At 35.4% G+C, this 26741-nt stretch overlaps 1 protein-coding gene across 4 annotated transcripts; it reads left to right on the forward strand.

Annotated features, from left to right (window-relative positions):
* The first annotated feature begins 495 nt into the window (after positions 1-495).
* LOC149565019 (bZIP transcription factor 1-A-like) lies at positions 496-12673 on the forward strand. 4 transcript variants are annotated; one of them, XM_089818550.1, is made up of 14 exons: positions 496-1280; positions 4177-4260; positions 9134-9300; positions 9423-9470; positions 9570-9668; positions 9754-9837; positions 10152-10211; positions 10326-10495; positions 10701-10758; positions 10869-10917; positions 11025-11341; positions 11429-11518; positions 11670-11795; positions 11925-12673. In XM_089818550.1, exons 3-14 carry the CDS (start codon positions 9238-9240, stop codon positions 12159-12161), a joined length of 1401 nt encoding a protein of 466 aa, XP_089674676.1. In that variant the 5' UTR covers positions 496-1280; positions 4177-4260; positions 9134-9237; the 3' UTR covers positions 12162-12673. The 4 variants fall into 4 exon arrangements, with proteins under 4 accessions (XP_089674676.1, XP_089674679.1, XP_089674675.1 ...); XM_089818553.1 differs by having other exon boundaries at positions 11441-11518; XM_089818549.1 differs by lacking the exon at positions 4177-4260.
* Positions 12674-26741: the final 14068 nt, after the last annotated feature.

Raw genomic sequence — 26741 nt, forward strand, 5'->3', positions numbered from 1 at the left:
GAATGCAAAGGCCTAAAAAAAAGAAAGAATCATTAAAACCAAAATAAACCAGGCATTAAAAAAGAAGTGACAATCCCCTTTCTCTACCTAGTTTTGGCTTTGTTATCCCCATCATCTCCACTTCAGCGGACTTGAAACCCAAATCCAATCTAATTAATCGGGGGTGCAACTTAAAATAAGCAAGGCAGCACGTTTCAAGGACTCCCATTCGTCGCTGGCCACGCAGGCGCCTGTCAAGGGTGGGCCCCACAATCCACGCGGCGGCAGGCCGCGTGGCCCAGTCATTGTCAGCTGTCCGATTCCCCACTTCCCACGGAACCGACACGTGTCCCCACAAAACCCTAACCCCCGAGCCCATCCATCCATCTCAGACGTACACGTGGCAGGCCCACCGTAGGCATACGGGGAGTACAGGTAAGCGTAGGGTGGTCGTATATACGGGACACGTAGACGAAATGTTTGCATATGTGGGCGTTGTAGGAGAAAGAGCAGAGCATGCGTGGATGTTCTCTTTTTTGAGGGTAAGGAGTGATTTTGGTCGTTTGCTTTCTCGGATTTCTGAGGAGATCGACAAAACCATGAAATTGGGTCGACAGAGCGCGCAAATGGGTATCCGTTGATGTAAGTTTTTGTGGGTGACTGGGCGTGTTGGGTGATCTGTGGAAATTTTCCTGCAAAAAAACCTGTTGTTGAGATTGCAAGCATCTCGTTTTCCCGGGGGTCTGTTTTTTTTTGTCAACCAAATCACCAGTTTCGACAACGGATTACCATTCCATCTCATTGAGTTTTGGCCCATTTAACAAGTTTGTCTGATAGGTTTTGTAGTGGTGTTAACTTACCTAGCTAGCTTTTGTTGTCGTCGGAAGCACTTTTTCTGCGTCTTGGCAGTCATTTCCTCCACACCATTGCACCATTTAGTATCCATTTTGTTCATATTTCAATTATTCCCCTGACCCATAGTGTTATTCGTTCAATAGTCAGGATTGTATGCCTTCTTAACTCGCACTTCTGTCTTTAGTTGTAGAATAGTTTGATTGTCGTCAAGGACTTTGGGATTCTGTTAAATTGTCAGTTCGAGGGCAACCCATCTTGAATTCTTTTGCCTGAAACCCACAAACACCTTACATAGATCTTGGAACCTGCTTCTTCAACTGTGTCAGTACCGCAGGGAAATACCCTTTTATACGTATATCTCTGTGTTTATATCGCCTGGTTTTGGTCCAGACTAACTTCGGGAGGACTGCAAGTGGAGAGGGCCTCCTAGGGCTACTTTTGTTGAGGTAAGTGGTAGCAAATTGCAGATTCTGTTTTTCATGGCAGTTTTTTTATAGTTTTTTGTAGTTAGTGGCCTCAAAAAATATCTAGTATATGGATTTTGGTAACTGGGTTACTCTCTTTTGCTAGCTAGGAGTTTCGAAATCTAGTCTGTCTTTCCATTTTTCTTCCGAATAAAGAGAGAACAGAAATTTTTTGTTTGGGTCAAAAGTGCAAACTTTTGGTATTGTTTGCTTTTCAGTTCTCCTTTAGAAACAGTGTTTTTAACACCTGTTCACTTTGCTTAAATTGAAATCGTTGTTGCTCTTCTTATATCTTCTTTGCTTAAATTGAAATCGTTGTTGCTCTTCTTATTTCTTCTACTAGCAACTAGTCGTAATTGGTTCAAAACTTGTGTCAGGTTACAGATCAGTGCCATTTTGACTCTTACCATCTACTTAACCCTTTTTTCAAGGTGTTTACTTTAGGAACTCTTCGACTGTTAGGAAATCTAAGTACAATCATTAATGTTACAGAACGTAAACATCTCGTGACTTGAACATGTTTTTATGAATCCCTTGTGTTTGACCACCACATGTGTACTCCTTTTGTTTCTCTTTTGAGACAGCATCTACACTTTTAGTGGATTTTGATTTTTAGTAGGCTGCAGCTCAGCACGAAGAAAATTCTCTAACCTGCAACTTCCTTGTTTTTACTTTCGAAATGGTCTAATTTAGGATGTCTTTGACCACTTTAAAAATAGTCTCATAGGTAATTCCGTGGAGGATAGCGACTTGAAAACCCCGTTACAATTGGTAGCAAGACCTTGTGTTTGTCGAATTTCTTGCTGATTTTTTAGGGGGCTATTTCGTTTTTTGATCAGTGACTGTGAAAGGTTACAGGGTGCTTGCATTCTAAAAGGGGTCAGAATCTCAAATAATACGGAATCAAAATTATAGCTGGGTAGATGTCTCTATCTTAATCTCATCAAAATCAAGAACATTAAGGAAAAAAAGAATGTTATGGTTTAGTCATTTAGTATTATAATGAAATCTCTATATAATTATTTTTGGAGGTTATAAATTAGGGTTCAAATTCTCTACAAAATTACTTTGGCTAGAAGTGCTTGCAAGCTTTTGGGTGAATGCAAGAATCATAATGGAACAAAATGCTAGTTTGAAAGTTTGTGTAAATTCTTGCTCTGATCTGTCTGTAGCGTTAAGTTTACAAGTTGAGATCTCGCCAAATGCTTGTAAATTATCTGGCCAACTTCCAAGGATCTGCGAAATGCCAAATTCATTTCTCTTAAACATTACTTTACGGATAAGTTTCTTAATGTTGTCAAGTTTAATTGCTATCTGTTTAGTTTCACACATTCTTGAGTTGTTTATACTTTTGTCACATATCATAGATTCTATTGTTTGCTCGCAGCATCTGTTTATGTTTGATTTCACTGAATTTCTGGCAGTTTTTTGTTCTATAACTGTCACTTTCTATGACCACCTTGATTGTATTTGGTAACTTGTGTGTTTGCTCAATTAGTTATTAACCATGAGAATGAAAAATAGACAAATGTACCAGAAACCTTTCTGCAGTAGCTCTTTTATTTGGTGCCTTTCAGCTGCATTGCTATTGTTTTACTTATATATTATTCTCTGCATTGCAGTTTTAGTAGTCAGTTATCTATTTGGACTGCCCTTAGTTTTTCAAATTTAATTAGAAGAATGCAAGGAAAAATGAAAATTATGAGGCTTTTATCATACAATCTCGTTGCAACCATAAGCATTTATGTTGCTGACTTACTTTGCTAAGGGAGTATGTGACTGAGGATCTCTTGCTTAATATTCATTTTTGAGATACAATAATGGATTAGTTGGTTGGTTGCAATGCTGTTTAGCTAATTGTAGAGTCTATTTCTACTGTATATGAATTGGCTCTGTGCTTCAGAGTGTTCAGTGCAAAAGAAGTGTGACCCATGATATGTTGAATATGTAACTGAGGGTCTCTTGCTTTATATTCGTTTTTGAGATATAATAATGGACTAGCGGGTTGGTTGCAATGCTGTGTAGCTCATTGTAGAGCCTGTTTCTACTGTAAATTAATTGGCTCTGTGCTTCAGAGTGTTCAGTGCAAAAGAAGTGTTACCCAGGATATGTTGGATTAGCTAAATTAGTTACTATGTGGTTTTTCTTTTGATTGGTAACACTAAATTTCTAGCCTTGCCCAAGCTATGTGAGGTGACAAATAGGGCAACTCATTGGTGGCATGAACACACTGCATTATTGCATGTAATTCAAACCCGTGAGCAGAGGGACAGGCAGAGGCACAGCCTGCAAGCACACTGGCCCACGGAGGAGTTGGAGCAGGAAGTCACTGGCATGGGCAACATCCATGCATAGGTTCAAACCTCAATGGATCAGTGTGGCACAGTGGCTTGTTATCACAATGGCTCAGTGGGGGGGTGGGGTTTGAATATTGGTAGCTACAACAAAAATGTCATTATTTAATCATTGCACTATGCCAGAAACCACAGTTATCATATGTGGTTTTATGTGTGTTGGGAATGGCATAATTTTCATGTACGCTAAGAAGAACTACTGAGATTTTTATTAAAGTATAACCAGTGATGAATTCATTGCGTGTATATTTGTACTAGTGATTGTTGTCCGCCTCTGGTGATTTGTACATACAAAAGCTAAGAATAGTGCAGTTGTGGCAAAACAAATGTTTGAATCAGGTTGATTTTAAAACATTAGTTTAAGAGTTCTCTCTTTTCCTTTTTATGAGACTGCTTCTACTATTCTCTAGGGTTTTTGTGTTTGATATTATTCGAGTTTCTTGAAGACATCTGTAATTATTTTAGGATATTGCAAACTAAATTGGACAATGATATTAAACTTGCCTTTGCATTTGTTATTTTAGGGAACAAGTAATGTAATGTAGCTTTATTGTGCATCCCTTCAACTGCCACATTGGACTTAATACTGCAATCAAAGGCTATCTGTGGTAAATTTTCTGGGCTATGGAGCCTTCTGTTCTCTCTTTTGAGGGAAGAAAAATGACAGTGTTGTAATTTATATTAACTTATTTAATACATGGTTTGTTCTAAAGTTGTTCTCTATATCATTCTAACCATTTACTTTTATATGGAGGTTTTTTCATTTTTAGGGATGATCAATGAACTAGGCGGTGTTTCACTCATCATTTGCTACATTAAAATGAGAAGCTGCATATGTCTAAGCAATGTAACACCTTGTGATGAATACAACCCACTGTAATATATGTTTTACAATTTAGAGTGGTTAAAGTAGAAAAAGAGCATTAGTTTGTCAGTGATGCAAAAGGAAATTGGTTTCAATTGGCTTTTTTGTAAATTCTAGGTATAAGTTGTGTTATTATGAAAATGCAGTCAAATATAATGATAGAGAATGATTGCCCAGGGTGCGTGTTCCCCAGGATTTGAGGGATCATTTTCTTTTCTTTTTGGTATAGCATGTCTAAAATGTAATTCTCTATTGCTGCTTGAGCATGAATTATCTTGAATGTTGCGGGAGAAGTGATTTATTAACAGCAGAGGACTAAATGTTTCTGGTCAGGTTGAAATAAATTCTATTTCAGATGATTAATGGTAGAATTCTGGGGATGCTCACCAGTTATTGTATGTGGGTCACTACAGTAATAAGTTTATTGCTAGTAAAGTTCTGCAGGCTAGAGAGGTGTTTTTTTGGAAGCATTTTTGTGTTTCTTCCAAAATAACATGTGCTGGAAATTAGGGTTATTTTTCTAAATAAATCGTTGTTTGTTTGGTATTTTGTCACACACATGGGAATCTCAACCCATTTTCAAAAGTTATAGTTAACAAATATAATACAAGGGTGGGAAAGATCTAATTTTACGATCACAAAACAAACATATTACTTGTGTGCTTATGAGGAAAATGTGATGTTTATGCTTAGGGCATAAACTTGCATTTTGTACACATGAAAAGTGTTATCATTAATGCTTATTTTAAATGGTAGTCAATGTGGGTCAAAGAGGGCCATCTTTGAACATTTGGAGTGTGGGGGACAAACATTAGTTTGGGCATCTTATTTTATGATTTTACACTATATATTTTATTTCAGCTTTAATCATGTTCAGTTTGTGTGTGTTTTATTTCTTGAAATTTCTGTCATTGGTATTCTGATTCCCAAGATGTTTTATGTCTGTGTTTTAGACTGCATATGACTCTATAGGAATATTCTGAAATCATGAGTAAATATGGTCTAAACTTTAGAGTTTGATTCTACAATTGATTGAGGCGAGTAAATGTAAGTGTCAGGAATAAGGGAATTGTGAATGGTTTTGTAACATTTGTACCAATATTTCCAATTTTAGGCTTTAGATCGATCACACGTGAGTGAATCCAAGTGCAAACAGAAATTTGGAATGGGCATATTGATAAGTTAATGGTATCAAACCAGTGTACACAAATTGGCAGTGGTACCAAGAGAACAGACATAGGTTACAACATTGTTATCAATCATGTAGATTCTTGTTTCTGACAAGCTTATGGTAATAAACTACTGTACCTTTAATGGCAGTAGTAGTAAGAGTAGTCAACATTGATTCTAGTGAAGTAATCAGCCATGCAAATTCATTTTTTTGCCAAGTATAACCTGGTTAAGGCACGCATGGTTCACAAAAAGATTTATCAGCTAAGTGTGGATTCTGGCTACAAAAAGGTACACCAAGTTCAATTGAAATGAAAAGACTTAGTATTACACGTCAGATTTTATCATCCTAGAAACACCATTTAATATTAAACTATTAAAGAGTTCACCACCTTGTTTTGCACATTTTTCCATCCATGTATGGAATGCTATATTAAGTTCCTTCCAATGCCAGATGTCCAAATAAGAGAAGATTATTACTGTGATACAAGTCCTTGAAATGGAATGCCCTAAGCTAGTTCGTCTAGTTAAAATGACTAGCCCACACAACAAACTGATTCTACACCACCACATTCAACCTAGAAATTGGCCATTGGCTGTTTGATCATACCACCAACCTGCTTTTATGACAAGGGGCCTAAAACACCACCTTCATGCCATATCAGTTTGCTACAGACCACATACCAATGTCTGGACAGAAGACCGACAGGTAACATCATTCTTGAAATAGGGGAGACACCAAAGATAGGGTTGCTAGTGGGGCATGTGGAGAAGCAAAGGGGATGAAGCTATTTAATCAGAAGTCTTCTAATACACCAGCTCTCACATTCCAGGCCACATAATCTTTTACTGTACGACATTTTGACCCGCTTTCTTCCTTTATTTAAAATTTGACTGTATTACTTACTGACTCATGATCAATGGGGGGGAATCATAGTCTTATTTACAATAATACTGTTGTTTGGAAGACCTCATATCCTTAGCAATGAGAGAAACAGCAGCCGGGAGCAAAAAAAGAATCCTATACCATTTATGTTCGTCCCAGTGGTTCGAAATAAGCTTAATCATTCATTAGCTGCCAAGTACCAACTGCATTTCAAGTTCTTTCTACTTGATAAAGTGAAGTTGTAGGAAACTCATCAAAATATGGTCTTACACTGTCTTATGTAGTAGAGGTTGGCTCGGTTATATGTGAACTAACAACCATCACTAAAATCCCCTGGGGTTTGCCTAAAGCTGCCCTATTAAAATTTAGATTGACAAATTCTTCTTCTGGAGGGTGGTGCCGTATTGTAGAGTGTAGACACTTTTTTTGTTTGAAACAGTGATATTTTTTTATTTTGATGCCATTCCAGTCTGCTCCAAGTTACACCGCTGTATCTTCTTCATGAGTAAACAAAAATTTAAAAATAGATAAAAATTGAATAATTTAAAATGATTGATAAAGTGGCAGAGAAAACACCTAATTAGGTTGGCAGGGCAATTTCTAGCCCCCCTTCTTTTCCACATGTTCAAATTTGCAGCCCTAAAATGTAAGAGCTGCTATTTCTTAGGAAAAGATCCCATTAATGATTTAGAATTTTTTTTCGACTTCATGGGTCCTCTTGCCCCTTAGAAGTAGATTGTGAAGCCTGGGGACTTGTGGGACCAGACTTATTTGGATCTCAGATGTATTGGGGTTTTGCATGAAATTTGAGATCAAAAGTTATTTGGCTTTTACTTGCATTTCTTGTTCTCTTTGTTCAACTGGAATAGCTATTTTTGAAGAGCTGGCTGAGCTACTTGTTGTCAGTTCTTTTGGAGATGTTTAGTTGGGTTTTACATGAAATTTGAGATGATCATTGTCATTCTCTGTTCTTTTGTTTTCAAGGTTCTCATTACCTGAAAAAATTGGTTGGAGATAAACATATAGCAAAATTATGTGATGTGTAAAAATAAGCCACTTCGTTTTTCTGCTTTTGTTCAGGCATATGGAAACCCTCATTTCGAAGGGACTGTGACGGCATTGTTCTTCTGTTGACCCAAATCCAAATTGCAAAATTATACATGCTTTGAGATGTTTGCCTGAAAACTGTTCTCAATCCGCCAGAAAACAAACCTGGATTTAGGGTCAAATCCCAGTTTGAACCCTTTCTGGGTAATGAGACAGTCCACTTTCTGGGGCTTGCTGGGTCCCTCTGACGGCATTGTACTTCCATTGACCTCAAATCAAAATTGCAAAATTGTACATCCTTTGGGATGTTTGCCTGAAAGCTGTTATCAATCCGAACAAACCCGGATTCAGGGTCGGATTCTGGGTAATCAAATAGTCCCCAGGAGCTTGCTGGGTCCCCTGTTAAACAGCACTGAAATCAAACAGAAAGATCCTGGGGAAATCAAAACAATTTCTGGGTGAATTTTTCTAATTTCTTCTGTTTTACACATCAAGACATTTGAATTTGACAAATTGATGTTGTAGTAGTACTTTCATCACGGTGGTTTTGTTTGCTATATTTGATGTTCAATGGTATTCTGAACTTAATTCCCGATTTTAGGGTGCAAATGTGTATATATTTATGTTTCTTTGTATGGATGAACCCTAATTTTTTTTGTTGTCTGTGTACTGGAATCCTATACCAGAATTGAAATTTGAACTGGTAGCTTGACTCGAAAGAATTTGACAAGTTGTTTTTGTCATTTTTTTATTTTCAAATGTTGTTGTCACATTGTACTTTTTAAAGCAGAAAACATGGCTACCATGGAGAAAAGCATTTGAATCTCCGAAACATAAAAAATTACCTTCAACAAGAATATAAATGGCATGTCCTTTTAGAATGAATTGTCTTTAGTTTGTCAATTTATTTTGATTTGGTTACTTATTTGTCCCCTACAGACGAAAGCATTAAGACATGAAGCATAAAAATTGCATGTAGCAGGAATAGAAATCAGAATATCCTTTAGAGAGATCTATGTTAGTGTTCCAAACTTTAAAAAGATAGTAGATAGTATCTTAAGGGAGATTTACAGTCATGTAACCAATAAAATGGGCATCTAGTGAGAACTTATTTCTGGGGTATGACTAAATCATGAGAAAAATTCTATGTAAACATGCTGTTTATAAAGTTTCTCTCTGAAACATGTGCCATTGGTGATGAATTTGACATAATGTGTCATCCAATTTTTGTCAATAGATGTGGTTTTGATTTTTTATGTGAATACTGCAACCGGGACTGGAAAAAGACATAAGATGATTTTGATCTTTTAAATAAACAAGGTAAAAACAGAGATTGAGGGTCAGATAAGAATTGAATTAACCTGTTAGATAATTTATTGTGGGCATGACAAATGGAATTAAAGCATTTTTCCTCATTCAAATGCTCTTTTTTGTAAGAGTTGGTGGTTGGTTATTTTAAAAGGTGATTTCTTCTCTATAATTTTTAACACTTGCAAATGTGAACCGTTTCCAGCTAGGACGATTTCGAGGTCTTCCTGTTAAAGCATTGGGGAGCATATTTTGCATTTGCTTGTCTTTGTGGATTCAAAGTTGAATTGTGTTTTAGCTCTGTAACCAATGGGAACGGGGGAGGAAGGAACACCAGCGAAGACTCCCACGAAACCATCTTCCACAAGTCAGGTGTGTCTCACAGCTTCAGTCCAAGAAAAATATTTTGACTGAAGAACCTTGAAAGGATCCAATGTCATAAAGATAGTGGATAAAACTGTTGTGGTCTGATAATGATCTTTACACTTGTGCAGGAGACACCAACTACACCTGCATACCCTGATTGGGCTGCAGCTTTTCAGGTTTGTGATCATGTTTGTCTGCAGTTGGTTTCCATGAGTGGGTAGTAGATCTTGGAATCTAAGTAAGTTTGCACCATCTGAATTGTGCTGGTTTTTCAGGCATATTATGGTCCAGGAGCTACACCGCCCCCTCCTGCCTTTTTTGCGTCCACAGTTGGATCTGCCCCAACACCTCATCCATATATGTGGGGAGGACAGGTATTTGACAAAGTAATTTGATGTCAGTCTGTTGGGGAAGCTATAATGTTATAAATTTTACTTTAACTGGTTTCTGTGGTTTCAGCCTTTGATGCCACCTTACGGCACTCCACTTCCATATCCCGTGTATCCACACGGTGGACTCTATGCACATCCTTCAATGCCTCCGGTAATTATTTTTTTTTACTGTTAACTTCTCCATTTTCCTGCGAGTGTTCTTCCTTTACACCCACAAATGTTAAAATTTAGGAACTGAATTTAAAATTCATCTCTTTATTTTGGGTCATGGAAGATCATTAGTTTGCTTATTCATCTGCCTGTCCACATCATCACAAATTCTTAGTTTTATCAGATTCGTATTTGTCCACATCATCACAAATGTCATTTGTTTATTTATAGCATATACCTTTATCAGATTCTTAGTTTTGTCATCCCAATTTCTATATGCAACTAACAACATTTGAAACACTGTTGTTACACTAGGGTGCACTTCCATACGGTCACTATGGATTGCCATCACCCGGCAATGCTGAAGTTACAACGGTAACTACACAACCTGTTCTAGACAGTGAGTATTTAATGAGATGCCTAGGCTCCTATTAACTGTTCAGCTTATTAAAAGGTATGCACATTGATATCTACTTTAAATTAATCCAGGCTGCAGCACCTCCAAATTCTGAAGGAGAAGCTAAAACTTCAGAAGGCAAAGACAAGAATACAATGAAGAGGTCAAAAGGAAGTTTAGGGAGCCTTGGAATGATAACTGGTAAGGGAGGGGAAGGTGGGAAGGCAACATCTGGATCTGCAAATGAAGGTGGATCGCAAAGGTAGGATTTTATAGTAGTTTGATCTGAAAGTACGTTAAATGATTATCTTATGAAATGTTATGGTCTCCTATATAATGTCTCAATGATTTACTGAAATGACATTTATTAATTTTTATCTCATTGAATCTCTAAGGGGGCGAAATTGAAAAGCAACTATTATTTGCCTAATTGTTATTATAATAATTAGTTTAATTGCTGATCACAGTGGGGAGAGTGGTAGTGATGGTTCAAGTGAAGGAAGTGAGGAAGACAATGGCCAAAATGTGTGGTTCATCCCTTTACTATCTTCGTTGACCATCTTCAGCATCCAGTTCTGCTGTACTGTGGTTTCTAATTTTTTTCCTGACATTTTCTCTCTCTCAATGTGATTTAGGAGTCGCAAGTTGCAAGAAAAAGAAGTTTTGATCAAATGATTGTGGATGGTATGGTGCTAATCTTTTAATATTATGTATCTATTTCTAATTCTTTTACAAATCATTGCATTCCAAATGGGTTTCCATATATTTATAGATTATTTGGACAATGGCAGGTGCAAATGCACAGAATAACCATGTTTCTGTATATAATGCTCAAGCTGGAGAAGCATATATGAATTCTGGCGGGCATGCTCTGGGTAATCCCATTAGTCAAACTGTAGCAGTTCCACTAGGTTCTGTAACAGGAAAGCCAGCAGCTAGTGGGCCCATTACTAATTTAAATATTGGTATGGATTATTGGAATGCCTCTGCTGCGGGAGCCATAACTACTGCAAAAGCTAGGGGTAGTATTTCAACAGCTATAGTTCCAACTACTGCACAACTTATGCCATCTGGGCGTGAAGGTGTTCCTCCCGAGTTATGGATCCAGGTACTGAATGTGATATTGTTATTCAGGAATTTAGAATGATTGTATGATGCAACCTATTTCTATAAGAGATTTCTATGTTGATGGTAGGGTGATTTACAGGATGAACGGGAATTAAAGCGACAAAGGCGAAAGCAATCTAACCGGGAGTCGGCCAGACGTTCAAGATTGCGAAAACAGGTATAACAGCAAAATTTTCACATTTTTCTGGTTTAAAGGCATTTCTCTTTGGTACATACAATGGTTGCATGATAGTAGCACATCTTTAAAGGCCTTTCTTCTTTGGTATTGAGATTTTGTTCGGTGACTGTTGTTTGCTTGTATTGGGCAGGCTGAGTGTGAAGAACTGGCAACAAAAGTTGATACTTTGTCTGTGGAGAACATGACTCTTAGATCTGAGCTGAACCGCCTGGCAGATGAGTGTAAAAAGTTAACTGCAGAAAATGCTTCTATAATGGTACTGTCTTTTATATCTTAGTTTCTGTTTTTGTTATCTCTGTGTATGGCATTGGGTTTGTGTTGAACGAAGGTTGACTATAAGTTGCAACTGTGTATGCTTATTGAAATTGAGTATATTGTCATGCAGGAACAATTGAACAAAGTGCATGGAGAAGATACGACCACCGCTTCTGAGGAGAATGGTCCTACAAAGATAAGTTTGCAGTCAGTAAAAGCTGAAGGCAATGGACATTTTCATGATATAACAAGGGCAATGAGCTCAAATTCCAGTGAAAGAAGCGAACAAAGGCAGAGTGAGAAATGTGACTCTAATGGGAAGGCCCATACGTTATTAGATGCTAATGTTCGATCTGATACAGGTTAACATATACCGTTATGCTTTTTAATTTAATGTAGTTAGCAGATTGGAGATAATGAGCCCATGCTGTTTTCTTTGTTCTGGGCTCCTCTCCAAACTTATAAGCACCAACAAAATGACCAAAGTATGTTAATTTAGAATGCTCCCTAGTTTGTGTTATGAAGACCAATTATGTAAAGAAGTGATCTGCCATAAAACATTTTAAGTGTGTTTAGGGACAGCCACGATCAGATTGTTATTTGGTAGAGCTGAACTGCTGTCTGTAATTTCTTACTCCGGGGCCATCTAACTCTCCTTAATGGCCCAATACAGTTCTTTTTCCTTGCTTACAAGATATGACAGGCTGTCAAAAATTGTGAACACAAGATGGCTGGCGTTTTTAATTATTACTGTTCGAGTAATCATGCGTGTCCAGAGATTAAACTATATCCTTCAAAATATTCTCTACTCTGGTCTTTTACAACTCATATGTATAGTGGACTTGGTTCATATTTATATAGCTATTGGATGGAATATAAGTGGCGTTGTTGGACTTGATTTGGATGCTAATATAAAGATGATTTTGTAGTTACGAAAAACCCAATGCAAGGTTTTCTAAGATACAGGAATGGCTGCTCTTTATTTATCAACTGATATCGAAGTAGGCATTTCATAAAATGATGTCTATATTCTGCATAATTTTTTTTCATTGGAAGTGACACTAAAGAATTCACCATGAAAGGTAATTCATCAGTTGACATGCATACTGTCATCTCTGCAGCACAGAGAACGTCTCTCAATGCCTCTGTGTTTTTGGTTCCGCTTGTAGCCTTAGTAACATGGGAAATTGCATACCTGAAATTCATCAGGAACCTCAAAAGAAAACGACGCATCTAATGAAATCTGGTATTTATTGATCACGTGGTAATTGGACAAAGTTTTTCCTTAACTGAAAGTTTTTCGTAAACCTCGAAAGAAAACCATGCAATTCTGTGGGTTATGGTATATACTGATCCAATAAGCACATCGTAACTCTACAAATTATATTCTAAAATTTACCAAGCCTTTGACGTTGAGCTTATGAAGCTCAACACTGCTTTGGAGGAAAACATTTACGCACTTCAAATAAGACAAACTATTAATGGTAAGCGCATGGCATATCTTTACGAGTGTTTAGGATCTGAAAGCAAAAAGAAAGATAGTGGCTTACCTTATCAAGGTACTCGTGGTATAGCACTTAGCTTGGACATTGACATATTCTTAAAGCATTCACCCTCAGGTAATCAAATGGTCAGGAGTGTGGCCTGGATATTGACATAGTCTGAAAGCATTCAACCTCAAGTAAATCAGCATCTGTACTGTTTTGTTGCCTAGAACTTGTTCTCGTTTTTTTTGCGCTGCTACCCAGACTCCACCCTGCCTTGGTTTTGTCTGTCTTTAGCCAAGACGGGGCAAGACAAATCCTTTGGGGATGCATAGAGTTGAACCCTCAAGACCGACAGGGAATTGCACTTGTCTGATTGTAGAAAGAGGTTGAACCACTTAACCTAAGTGGAAGTAGAACCAGATAGAGAAGCCCGTGAATTTTTGATCTGGATTTTGGTGTTTTGTTGCCACATTCTTGAACAAATCTTGGAATGGGTTTAATGCCTTCGTTGTGACCAAGAACGTTAGTTATACCAGGGAAGATGAAATTTGTCAGAACCAGATGATATATGTATTCATAATGATGTACTCGAAGAAAAACACTTCCCATATAGAATTAAGAATAAATTCACATATCAGGAAGTTACTAATAAAGTGGACATAGACATCACATTAAATTCAAACATCATAACCAGACGTTTTCGAGATTCGCCCCCCAATAAGCCAATTGTCTTGAATTTATAAGAATTAATAGAATAGAATAAAATTCTCAGTCATTAAAATATTTGAAAAATCATTGCCAATTGTCTTGAATTTGTAAGAATTAATAGAATAGAATAAAATTCAGTCATTAAAATATTTGAAAAATCATTGCCAATTGTCTTGAATTTATAAGACTTGCTTAATAGAATAGAATAAAATCCTCAGTAATTAAAATCTATTAAAAATCATGCAAGCGAATAGGGTAGGTAATCCATTTGGTTTCATGCGAAGTGAAATTCCTCAAAATTGAAATCTGAACTACACTAAAATGAAAAATATTGCATAATTGCAGATAAATAAATGTATTTTAAAAAATTATTCGAAGTTTCTTTAACCAGCATTCCAACTTCTAGCTAACCTAATTTTCTTTCATTTGCTATAGATAATGGTAAGAGTTTGCTTAATCTTTATAAATATGACGAAATGACTAATTTAATAAAAGTTGACATTCTCTTAATTTAGAACCTAAAAGATTAATGAAGTTGACTTTCTATTAATTTATAACCTAAAAGATTTATGAAGGTTCAATATTACATTGCTCTCTTCTTTGATGCAGAGGGATTGGGGTTCTTTATAAATTTTCAATTTATCGGATCAAAGTGTCTTATATCTACGACTTTGCACTTTGTCCCGTATTGCTCTAGGGCTTGCAAATAGCAACTTTTGGTTTAATACTTCATAAGTAGATTCTATCAATTCGATTGAATTTGCAATGATCAAATACACTTGTCTTAATAGTTTACCAAGCCCCAAGCCTCTGAATTTATAACAAATCCACTTATCACCCTTAACTAGGCCTAATTGACAATTAGGATTCCAAAGACTGTTTTGTCCCGTATTCTCACGACTTTCCCAATGAAATCTTCAAACAAGCTTCAATTTCAAATATCCATTTCAACCTACTATAACATACTAAAAAGACCAAATACAGATGTTTTGGACCAAATCTATGCAATATTACAATTTCACTATTTTCAAGGGGAAATTAGGCATATTTTCCAAAGTAAGTACCCTTAAACCTTAACCAAACTCTCTCAAACTCCAGACAATATCTTGGTTCAAAACTATAGATTTTGTCACTTATATGACTTGCCACCATGTCTAAGACATCAAATGATCAGAACCTCACTAAATAAACTCACTTCCAAACTTTGCAGCTTGACTCTTCACCTTTCACCAACATATACAACTATCTTCAAACATAAAACAACTACCTTATAAGGCCAAAGTGCTATTGGTACACTGTTAGCTCCAATTTCACTAGTTTTCACAAGCAAAACTTCAGTGTACACCCATCGAATCTTTACTCCTTGCACATACTAGGTTAGTAATGTAATCACCTAAAAATGGTCATCTAGACTATTAGCCCCCTTTTCAACATTTTGGCTAAATTAATTTAATCACTTACCTAAGCCAAATTGCTAATAATCAATTTATTTGATTATAACTTATAGTTTGACTATGCTATCCTAAGTTTATTATTTGATTAAAAGAACATGTCCCCTTTTAATTAAATAAAAGACCCCATTCTTCTAACCCACTTAAAGTGCACACATAAAGTCCTTTTTCTATTTTGCAATTAAAAGAAAAGGCTTTGTGACTTTTGTCTTATATGACAAGTCAACTTATATTCTATTGGTTGACTTGTGTGTGCACATGGATCAGTCCTCTTTTTGAATTCCACCGTTGATCATCCACCATCTTCATCTTGATCTCTACCGTCCATACATCTTTAAAAGGGAGAGAGCTTTCCCCCTCAATCCATCATCATTTTGAATATTGTTATGCTGCAGGTTTTCTAACAGGTTTCTTTGGAGCTTTGTGGAGAATTTCTATTTCTTGTCTACATTCTCTCATATCATAGCATCTTAGCTTAGCTTTCATTTTTACATGTAGCTTAATCTCGCATAGCTTAATAATGGTATTGTAACACTCTCATACATGTTTTAGCATAGCTGCATTTTGCATTATCATCCTAGTTTAATTTTCATTTGCATTGCATTCTTGAGGAACTCCTTGGGACATTTGCATTCTTGCATTTTGTCTTTGGAACCTCCCATTGCATGGTTTACTAGCAAGAAGAGTATCTCTAAGGCTCATCTGAGAGCCCTTGAACTTGAAATACACTCTCTTGCACTCCGTGGATAGGGAGCTCTAAGCCGGCATCCAAGCATTCCAAACTCATGGAATTGTTTGGATAGAAGGGTTTAGAGTGGGACACTTTCGAGTGTACAAGTAACATCTCAATAATGTTACGAATGGGTCACTCCTATGAGAAACAAAGGTTGAAATTCATAGAAAGGCCCTAATTCCATTAAAATCATTTAAAATTCAAAAAGTGTGACTTACAATAAACCTGTTAGCACTACAAAAGATGCAAACCCTGATGAAATTTATTACGAAACCATTCAAGACAATATTATAACCTCAAATGGATCTTTAATAACATCCCAAATGCTAGATTACATAGATAAATCAATAAATCATATACACGTCTAAATTTGCAAGGAAAAATTGATTATTTATTGCCTCAATATTGTTCTTTTGTATAATCTTGTATATTTCCTTCTAGATTACTTCATCAAATGTCTCTCAGAGGTTTTAGAGACCCTTCTATAACCCACTCCAACCAATTCTAATTGGTTTTCATCATTACAAATTGAAAATAAAAATGATTTGTGAAGTCCTACCAACACCTAACTAGTTGTTAGGAATTTGAAATTCAAATTTGTAACTTATTAAACATGACTTTCTGGATTTCTAATACTTGATCTATGACCATGATTTGACCTTATTACACGATATAAACATCATACATCCATTTTATCCCATTAGGCATCTTATGTGCCAATTGACAACATTTGGTCTTATGGTCCTTACTAGACCATTAGGACATATGATCATATTATTGATTTCATTACAACTTAGGGCTATTATAGGCCTTATTATTTCATAATTAAGTCTTGTCAACCCAATACCATCGGTTGCAATCTTTCATGTGTTCCATGTCTTCTTAGCATCTCCAAATGCCCTTGCACCATAATCCCCTGTTGAAAAATTCTCTTGTCCCAAGAGAAAAGGGTCCTTGTCCTTGTCCCTACCATCCTCCTAGATAGTTCTCTATCATTCCTTCTTTGTTTAGACATTTTTCACCATGACCATTCCTTCGTAGACACCCACTCTTCATGCTTTGTCCTTGCATTCAAACCATGATTACTACAAAAGCATCATTTCTCTACCTTGTATCACAATCAAAAGGTGACTGCTACAATTGTATCTCCATTGGTTTCTAAGGGTTCTTCTGACCCCTATCCCACCTTCTCTTCTATTCCTTCAACTCTCCTTCAATCAAAGTAAACAAAATACTTCCTACCACAACTCCATTCACATATTTACTCTAAGGTACATATGTATTATTCACCTTACTGTCATTAAACATCATTCTTTGCTTCACACGACCCCTTCATTCATATACATTTTCTCTCCAAAGCATACAATAGACATGTCATCATTCTTATCAGTATTCAAAGGGTGAAGTAAAATTTTCCTATTAGCCTGATGCACAAGATATGTGTTTGGAAAATCATCATGCATAGTCTTCCATGTTGCTAAGGTCTTCCTAGAATTAAGTGTGCACATGTCATATGAACCACATCACACAAAACCCTATTGCTATATATCCTAATAGAAAAATTTACATATGCTTGTCCCCTGATGAGGATATTTCATTCTTGACTGACCCAATTAGCATAATAAGGACATCTATGAGGAATTCTTGGTAAGTTTAGTTTATTGATAATCTCATAGAAAACTAGATTATTATAAGATCTCAAGTCTATAATCAATTTGCATATCTTACCTTGACATAACATTGAGTTCTAAAAATTGACACCTTGGGCTTTGCTTGCTATTGAATTTTGGTCCTTTTTTGACAATAAGGAAATCTCTATCCATTACTGGATCTGCTGCCAAACATCTCTAAACATCTACCTATAAATATACCTCTACTTGCTCCATTCCTTCCACCACCTCTACAACCTCTTCTTCAAGCAGTAAATGGTTCTTTGTCTCTATCATTGCTACTTTGTCCTTGTTCAAAGTTTTCTCTTTTCATCTACCTCTATTTGCATTTCCTCCTCTTCCACTTCCTTGCCTTTCTTTTTTGCTTTTCATTCTCCCCTCTTCCCTTACTACTAGTTGAAAACATTCATCCATTGTTCTAGGCATCTACAATCCTATTTCATCTTGAAGGTTATACCTCAGTCCATTAAGATACTTTGCTATTTTTTCATCCTCATCTTCAATGCCACCTTTGATAATAAGCTTGTGGAATTTCTTAGCATAGGACATCGATGTACGAGCATCTTGCGTTAATGAGCAATCTTGCATCAATAAAAATTATTTCTTATTTTTTGTACCTATCTTCTGTTCACGAATTAGTCGTTGCTTCTTTGGTTTCAGGTGGAGTGCAATTGACATCATGTCAAGGACCTCTCCTAGATCCTTTTCCTAAGTGTGCATATTCTGATGTTTCATATTCTTCAACATCTGTGTCATTCTTTGCGATCCTTATTTCCTGAAGTTTTCATCTAGTGAGGCATGCTGTTTCTGTTCGTGCAATTTTTGATGATGATGTGGCATCTTGCACAATTGGGAGCTGACTCCTAATACACATGTGACCCTAACCTTAAGTGCACACAAACTTATGTTTTCCTTTGCTTGGGTTTTGGCTTACTCTTCCAAGACTAGACCCATAATGTAATTAAATGCTTGACTAGTTGACGTGTGGCTTAACTAGTTATGCAAGATGCTTGGTTAGATGTAGGAAAGTAGATTTAGAGAGGAAAAGATATATAATAGATGGCAGTAGAAGATGAAGCTGTGAGCTAGGACTCTGAATTGTAATTCTTATTCTGTATAAGGCTGCGACCCGAAAGGCCTCACAGTTGGGCATGTTGTTGATTCTATATGCAAACTTAAATAATTACACCTATTGAAATATTGTATATAGCCTCGTGTTCCTTGTTGTGTATGTGAATAAGCCTCCGTGCGTTACTCTTAGCAAGGGCAACTTGGGGTTTTCTCCTTGAGGCACCTCAGCGTCAAATTTTGTCTCATCCTCTTCACATGAATACCACAGTCCAAAGATAAAAATTGCTCCATAATCAACCCATTCTTTCTTTCCCATGTTGAAATCTTAGCCAATCCTCTAGCCATCCTATCATTTTGAACACTAGACCACCATGTTAATGCAATCCCTCTTAATTTTATTTTTTCTAACTTTGTTTTCTTCTCTTCTTCCTTTTCTTCACAGTCAAATAAGTTGTTTGAAGCATCCAATCATTCCAATACTTCTTCAATACCCATCTTCCCTTGGTAAACTCGTAAATCAATGTAGTTCTTTCCTCTACCATTTTGCACTTCTTTTAGTATCCTCACAAACAAAATTTCCTCTGGATCCTCTTCTTCAATAGGTTGCTCATGCCCTGCTCTCACATGCACTTCTTCTTCCCCCTCTTCTTCTGCCACATGCTCTTCTCTTCTTCTCCCATCCCTCTCCAAGTCTTCAAGTATTTCTTGGAGTGCAACATTCTATCTTCTCCATTATCTTTCTTCTCTAGCCCTATCCTTCTTTCTAGCTACTTCTTGTTCTTCTCTCTCTCTCTCTCTCTCTCTCTCTCTCTCTCTCTCTCTCTCTCTCTCTCTCTCTCTCTCTCTCTCTCATTTTTCTCAACTCTTACAATTCCCTATCCATCCGATTCTTTGGTGGCATCTTGTCTATTCCACAACCACACCACATACAACTACTTCTTCCTCACACTAGAATATACTAGTGGATCTGATACCAACATGATGCAAAGGGATTGGGGTTCTCTATAATTCTTTAAATTATTAGATAAATGTGTTTCAAATTTGCAACTTTGCACCAAGTCCCTTATTGTTCCAGGGCTTGTAAATGAGAACTTTTGGTTTTATACTTCACAAATGGATTCTATCACTTAGAATATATTTTAAATGGTCAATTACACATGTCCTAATATATTACCAATTGCTAATCCTATGAATTTATAAAAAAGCCACTTATCATTTTTAACCGAACCTAACTAGCAATTAGGATTCCAAAGACCTTTTTTTTTTCCTATTTCTTCACAATTTTGGAAAAAAAACTCTTTAAATAAACTTCAATTTCAAATACCCTTTCCGTCCCACTGTAACATACTCAATGACCTAACACAATTGTTTTGGACCAAACCTATGCAATATTGCATTATCATTGTTTTCAAAGGCAAACTAGCCCTATTTTCCAAAGCAAGTATCCTCAAACCTTAATCACTTTCTAAAAAATTAGAAAATATCTTAAAATGGTTCAAACTAAATATTTTGTCACTTATAGGACTTGCCACCTTGTCCAAGGCATCAAATGATCAAACCCTCACTAAATAGATTCGAAGCCTAGGGCTTCCTAGAAACCTTGTCAAAAACCATTTCCAGACTCTACAACTTGACTCTTTACCTTTCACCCAACATATGCAATCATCTTTCAATATTAAAAAAATCTTACTAGCATTTGCATCAAAAGAACATGCAACAATTACATCGATAATAATATATAGGGGGTATAAATGAGAACAACAAGATCTATAACTACAACTGTAGTTTGAATTACACCTTAACTATAATATTTACCCTAATCTAATGGTCTTTGAGTAGTCATTTTTTAGTATAAAAAATCTTATGGACAATCTTAGCCTTTTAATAATTTGTCACCATTGAAATTACAATTTAAAAAAAAAGAGATAAATTGTAATTGTTGTTAATGAACAATATTGAAAATTAATTTTTTTTGAATGGTTTCAAACATTAACAAGTTTTCCTAAAATATGAATTTTGAAACAAATCATAATAGCTAAAATTGAATAATTTTACATTTATTATTACTCATGAAACATCAAAAATACTTTTAATTAAAAAATTATACATTACATTTTAATAATAGTATCACAAGTTCAATCAGTATAAATGTGCTTAAAGGGAAAAATAAAAGTTACATAATGTAACCATTTAAAATAAATAAATGTGAGCATCCTATTTCTCCTCCTCCTTGGTCTTTTCCATCTTGTGATGTCTCTTCTCCTCTTCTCCTTTGTCCCCTCTTTCCTCTTTTTGGTTTCTCCATCTCTTTATGCCTCCTTTCATTCTCCTTCTCCTCCTCCTCCCCTTCTCTTTATTCTCCTTATGCTTATGATTTTTCTTCTCTTTCCCTACCTCCTCATTTTTCTCGACTCTTCTTCTCTTTCTTTACTAAATTCTCTTACTTCATTTATCATTTTTTCAACAACTACTTTTTTGACCACATTAAAATTTCAATATAATTATGAAAAATAAAATTTATATACTTGGTTGGCTTATTAAAAAAAAATAAAATTAATTATTAAAAAAATGACAGATAAGAAGTATCATCCAAAAATATCTATTATTAAACCTATGTACAATATTAATTTTATTTTTAATAAATTAATTATTTAATGCAAATAGTGAATTTAAAATTTAATTACAATTTTTGATAAACTAATTATTTCAAAATTTTTAGTTGAGTGTGAAATCTTATGAGATTTGTTACTAAGTTTGGCCATTGAATAAAATTGAGTTTCCATGTTAAATCCTTGTGTCATACTTCTGTGGATTTTATTTGAGATATTTTACTGTTAATGTTTTACATTTTGCAAAGTTTGTTACTACTAGGACAATAGATTGCAAGTTTATGTTGCTGGTTATTTTCTATAGACAAAGCTACTTAATGATTAGATATGAAGTATTTGAAGTAATTAAAAGTTGAATTGGTACATTTGGACCTGAGGATAACTGATTCACCCCCCTCTCAGTTATTCTAAATCATTTTAACAATTGGTATTGGAGCTAGGTTCTTGTCAAGAAAAGTTTGAAGGTACTTGAAGCTAAAGATCAAGATGTACAAAAAGGAGGTACCAAGGCTGAAGAAGGAGAACTTCCCTACACGATAGAGTTTGATGAAGTTCTATTTGGCAAGAATTGGAGGAGCTATACACTATGTTGGTGAAAAATGCACATGTAGAGATGCCAAGGCCTCTGACAACTCAACAAATGAAAGAGAAGCAAGAACACAATCAAGAAATGTTGGAGATTGCGTCAACCCTAAGCTATACCGAGTTTGATGACATAAAGGAGCACACTACTACTAAGAAAATGTGGGATACACTACAAACCATCTATGGAGGAGACACAAATGTTTTAAGAGAAAAATCAAAATGATTGAGAGGCAAATTTGATGAGATGAGAATGACAGAAGGTGAAACCATTTCTCAATACTGTGGATGAGTCAAAGAGGCGGTGTTGGTGTTTTAAAACTATAGGCCTTAAAACAACACTAAGATACAAAATAAAAATAGATGCCTAGGGGTTAGCTATTTCCCATATTCAACAAAAACCTATTTAGATATGAACCAACTTAACAAAGAAAAAGGGCTTTCTACACTTCAGGCTCTACAGGGCCAAGGTCAGCACACCTAGGGATTTTATCATTTACTGACTTTCCTTGCCCATTATTCATCCCTTATAACAGAAAGTGGTCTATTATCTTCTTGAAATTGAAATTAACAATTGATTTACAACAACTAACTATAATCTCAACAACTATTACAAGTGAGTGACCAACATGTAATTCTTTGTTATAGACTTTAGATAATTGGTTTGATTTAAATGTGAATTATGCAACCAAATGAATATTCCAATTTGCATCATAATTGATGACCAATGCTTTATCCATTGTTACATAGAGTCATGCTAGTAAATCTTGATCTATTCAATTGACTTACAATTAAATTTATCAGTTGTTAACCCAGAATCCCATTCTTATGATATCCCTCCCATATACTTAGAAACCCTATCAATTCATAGAAGCATTTACTTAATTTCTTGAATTAAAGGCAACAATGAATTGACCTATCCAAGCTGCCTTAAATTGCAATGGACTTTGCTCACTCAATCTCAAAGTGACAAATATATGAAAATGGAGACATAATTTAAAGACACAAATATTCAGAACTTCCTTTTGTATTGATATTCTTGATAACAATACACATATTTGATACAAAACTCAGAATATAATTCAAAACTTGACAAATTTATCATTCAAGATCCATTATATTCTTTGAAATACAAATTTGAAACAACATACAATTGACACAAAATCTTGGATTGACTGTAAATAGAAAAAGCATTAAAAGAAGACAGAATTCAAACCCCAACTCCACATCTTGGAAATATTTTTACAAGACAAGGATTGCAACAAGCTTCAGATGGGAGGACACTTGTCAAAATATGATTCAAAATAAATACAAAGATAATTAAGATATTTTCTCTTTACAAAAATTCCTTGTACTTGGACAAAATATAGGAAGCAGTTCCAAAACTGGCAGGTCGCGACTTTTCTTCAGGTGTCTCCAAGATGAGCATGTGTGCAACTTTAACAACCTGTCATAGTCATTGTCTTCTCTCTATTTTGTCTCTTCTTCCATCCAACTATGATTCCTAACTGATTTTTGTGGGAAAAGCTTTAATTTCTCCAACTACTTCCCACACATAAATTTCTCTTTTTGTTGGCCATTCAGTGCCTCTAACCTCTTCCAAATCACTAACCGTCTTATTACACTTGGCATCTGTTATGACTCTTGATTCAGTTACAAACCAATTTATATCAATTTCTACTTTGAAAAGAGAATCAATTAAATCATTGAAAGCAAGATTATTTTTATCATAAAAAAATGATTGTTACTCCTCCTAGAGCTAGTATTGAGTCAAAAGAGTTTGACCATTCCTACGAGTCTTTCAATCTATTTTCAGCATTCAAAATTGGTGGGATGTAGGAATCAATCCCTCATGTCAAAATCTTCATTTTATTTTGCACAATTTGCAACTTACAACTAAAGAAGCCAATTAATTCTCTTACTGTCTTCAAGCCTTCCTTTACTATGAAGATTTTATCAGGCAAATTAGGCTTCTTTGCCATTAAAAAAATTAGTCTTTCAAAAAATTGACTATATTGTCCCCATTGATTAAAAATAGGTGACAATCATGATAGTGCTTCATTGCATACATGCTCAACACTCTACAGAGAAATAAAAACGCTATGTGCTTGTTGAGAGATCTTCTTCAATGTGTCTATCCTATGGCCTATCATACCCTTTAGAACACTAGTTCTTATTTCACCACCTTGCTATGTAGCTTCAACATCTATACTCATTTTTTGTGGCTCAAGATCACTCTGAACTTCTTCTGTTGTTTGAGTTGATGTTTCTTGAGTGATTTTTGCTATTTTCTCACTCCCAACCTCTACGCTACTCTATTCTGCTATACTGAGCTATTCTTTTAAGGATGCCACTTCAAATTCTAGCTCCTTGGCCTTTAATTCTAACTCATTTTTTTTCCACCTGTAGACATAGCTCTTTTTGAGCTCTTCCTCATACAAATTTTTGATATCAATGTAATCATGGAAAGTCCTGGCTAGTTTAGTCTCTATTTCTTCAACCTTGGTTTCATTCATGAATAAAAAGTATTTCAGGGCCTTTGAGATCCCTGTACCCGAAGTACTTTGCATGGTCCATACTATCATGTTTCCTTGGGAAGTGTTCTGAATATTCATTAGCTTTGGCTTATTTGTTTCAGGTGCCATACTCCACATTGCCAAGGACTTAGAATCTATGTTAAAACTTGATCCTAATTGGAAACCATCAACACCAAATGCCTCATATGGAATTGATTTCTCTTGTTTCCTGATCTGATCAATAATGAAAGCTTGCTCAAGATTCCATCCAGCTACTAGAAGCATCCACTTCTTTGCACAAGGTCCCTAGCCTCTGCAGGAGTCATGTTCTCACTTTCAAGATCATATGCCTGCAGTTTGTCTACTAATTCCTGAATCTTTTCCTCAGACTCACTTGGTTTGAGTTTCAAGACCAACTCACTCTACTTTACTTTGTATAAGAAGATTTAAAATTCAACTAACTTCAAGAATTCATCGTCCTCCATAGATTTTTCTGCTTGGATTATCTTGTCATCCAGTCTAGCTACTGTCAGCTGTAAATTAGTCAGAGGCTTCTTTGCTGCTGTTACCTTATCTTGTAAATAATTTTGCCTTAAGTTAGCAAAATATTGATTCTTTCAAGGTATCAACTTTAGTGTCCTCTATTTTACCTTATCAGGTGTTTGGATCACCTTATGGCTTTTATTTCCCTTGGCAACCCATGACACTGCTGTTGGCTCCTTTGCTTCAACTTGCAGGACTACATTAGGCTTAGGGGAGTCACAATTTACTCTCCCTTCTTCACCTACTAGTTCTTTAGGAATTTGTGCCATGATATCACTATAGTTGTCCACCATCTTCCTTAGCATGTATGGGTATTGGACATCTAAATAGAAACCCTTGAAATTTGGGTATATCATTTTCAACTTATTTTCCACCCTTAGGATGTCATCAAATTTTCTTAATTTTTTTGTAGCTTCTCCTTTAGCTACAATATTTGTGATCAAATCCTCAAGGAGCAACTCCTTGGTAACATACAACACATAACCTTTGATTCTTTCAAAGTATTTTTTTTTTTTTTTGGTCATACATTCTAGATGGGGTAGTAGACAAGTTATAGTGCCTAAGGAAAACATGGATTTGATCAAGAGATTATTTTCCAATTGAAAAGTCTCCTATTCTAAAACATCTACACAAAAAGGTGCCTTTGTGCAATTTTGGCTCTAAATATTCCTTATTTATCATGAATAAATGGCACATGAATTCAATGATTGCAAATCTAGGAGGGATATATTTTGGCAATATATGAAGTGTTTGGGGACATACATAAAATCTCATAAGAGAAAAGGTTTGAAATAAGAAGATATCACCCCAATTGTGATCTAATCTCTTTTGTTCAGGCAAGAGTGCTTTTCTTAATAAAATTTTCAAAATTTCAGGGGCCCTAAAGAAATTGGGGTCTAACATTCTCATTATTATTGCACTAAAATTATTGAAAAATGAAATAGAATTAGAGTAATGGTAGTATCTATCCCATACTTGTATCCATAGTTGTACTACAAGCTCTCTATTTTCATCAGATGTTTGATCAAAGAAATCTAGATTAATGTATCCCACATTCTTGTACAATATAAGATGCATCAACAATGAATAATGGTGGAATATGAAATTCCCCAATTCTCCTCCTTATGCTGATTCAATTTATTCTTGCATCTTCTTTGTTGGCCTAGTTTTTCACTTTTGGAAATTCTGCAAAATCATAGTGAACAACCTAGTCACCTTTTGAAAATTAGGGGTCATATTTTCAAATTGATGTTTTCCCTATAGACAAAATCCCTATTTTTCTATTATCCTAGTATCATTTATGCCCTAAGTTTCGAAGTTCAGTTTGTGTCAAGCATGTTCTCATAAATTTTGTGGGAAGATTTTCATAAAGCCCTAATCATTTTTGAAAAAGCCTTTTATTATTTGTTTTCCGCAAAAATCTTCATTATTTTTCCTGAAAACCTTTTAACCCTAAGTAAAATTGTGGTTGGTCTCTTTGTTGTTTCAATAAAATTTTCTTAAACCAAAGGAGAACTTTATTGTGATCATCAAATCTTTTTAGATTGATGATTGTCATATTCTCACAGATTGAAGTT

The sequence above is a fragment of the Cupressus sempervirens genome, chromosome 3 (assembly GCF_028749045.1).
Source record: "Cupressus sempervirens isolate cs-2001-9-10 chromosome 3, ASM2874904v1, whole genome shotgun sequence".
Lineage (NCBI taxonomy): Eukaryota > Viridiplantae > Streptophyta > Pinopsida > Cupressales > Cupressaceae > Cupressus > Cupressus sempervirens.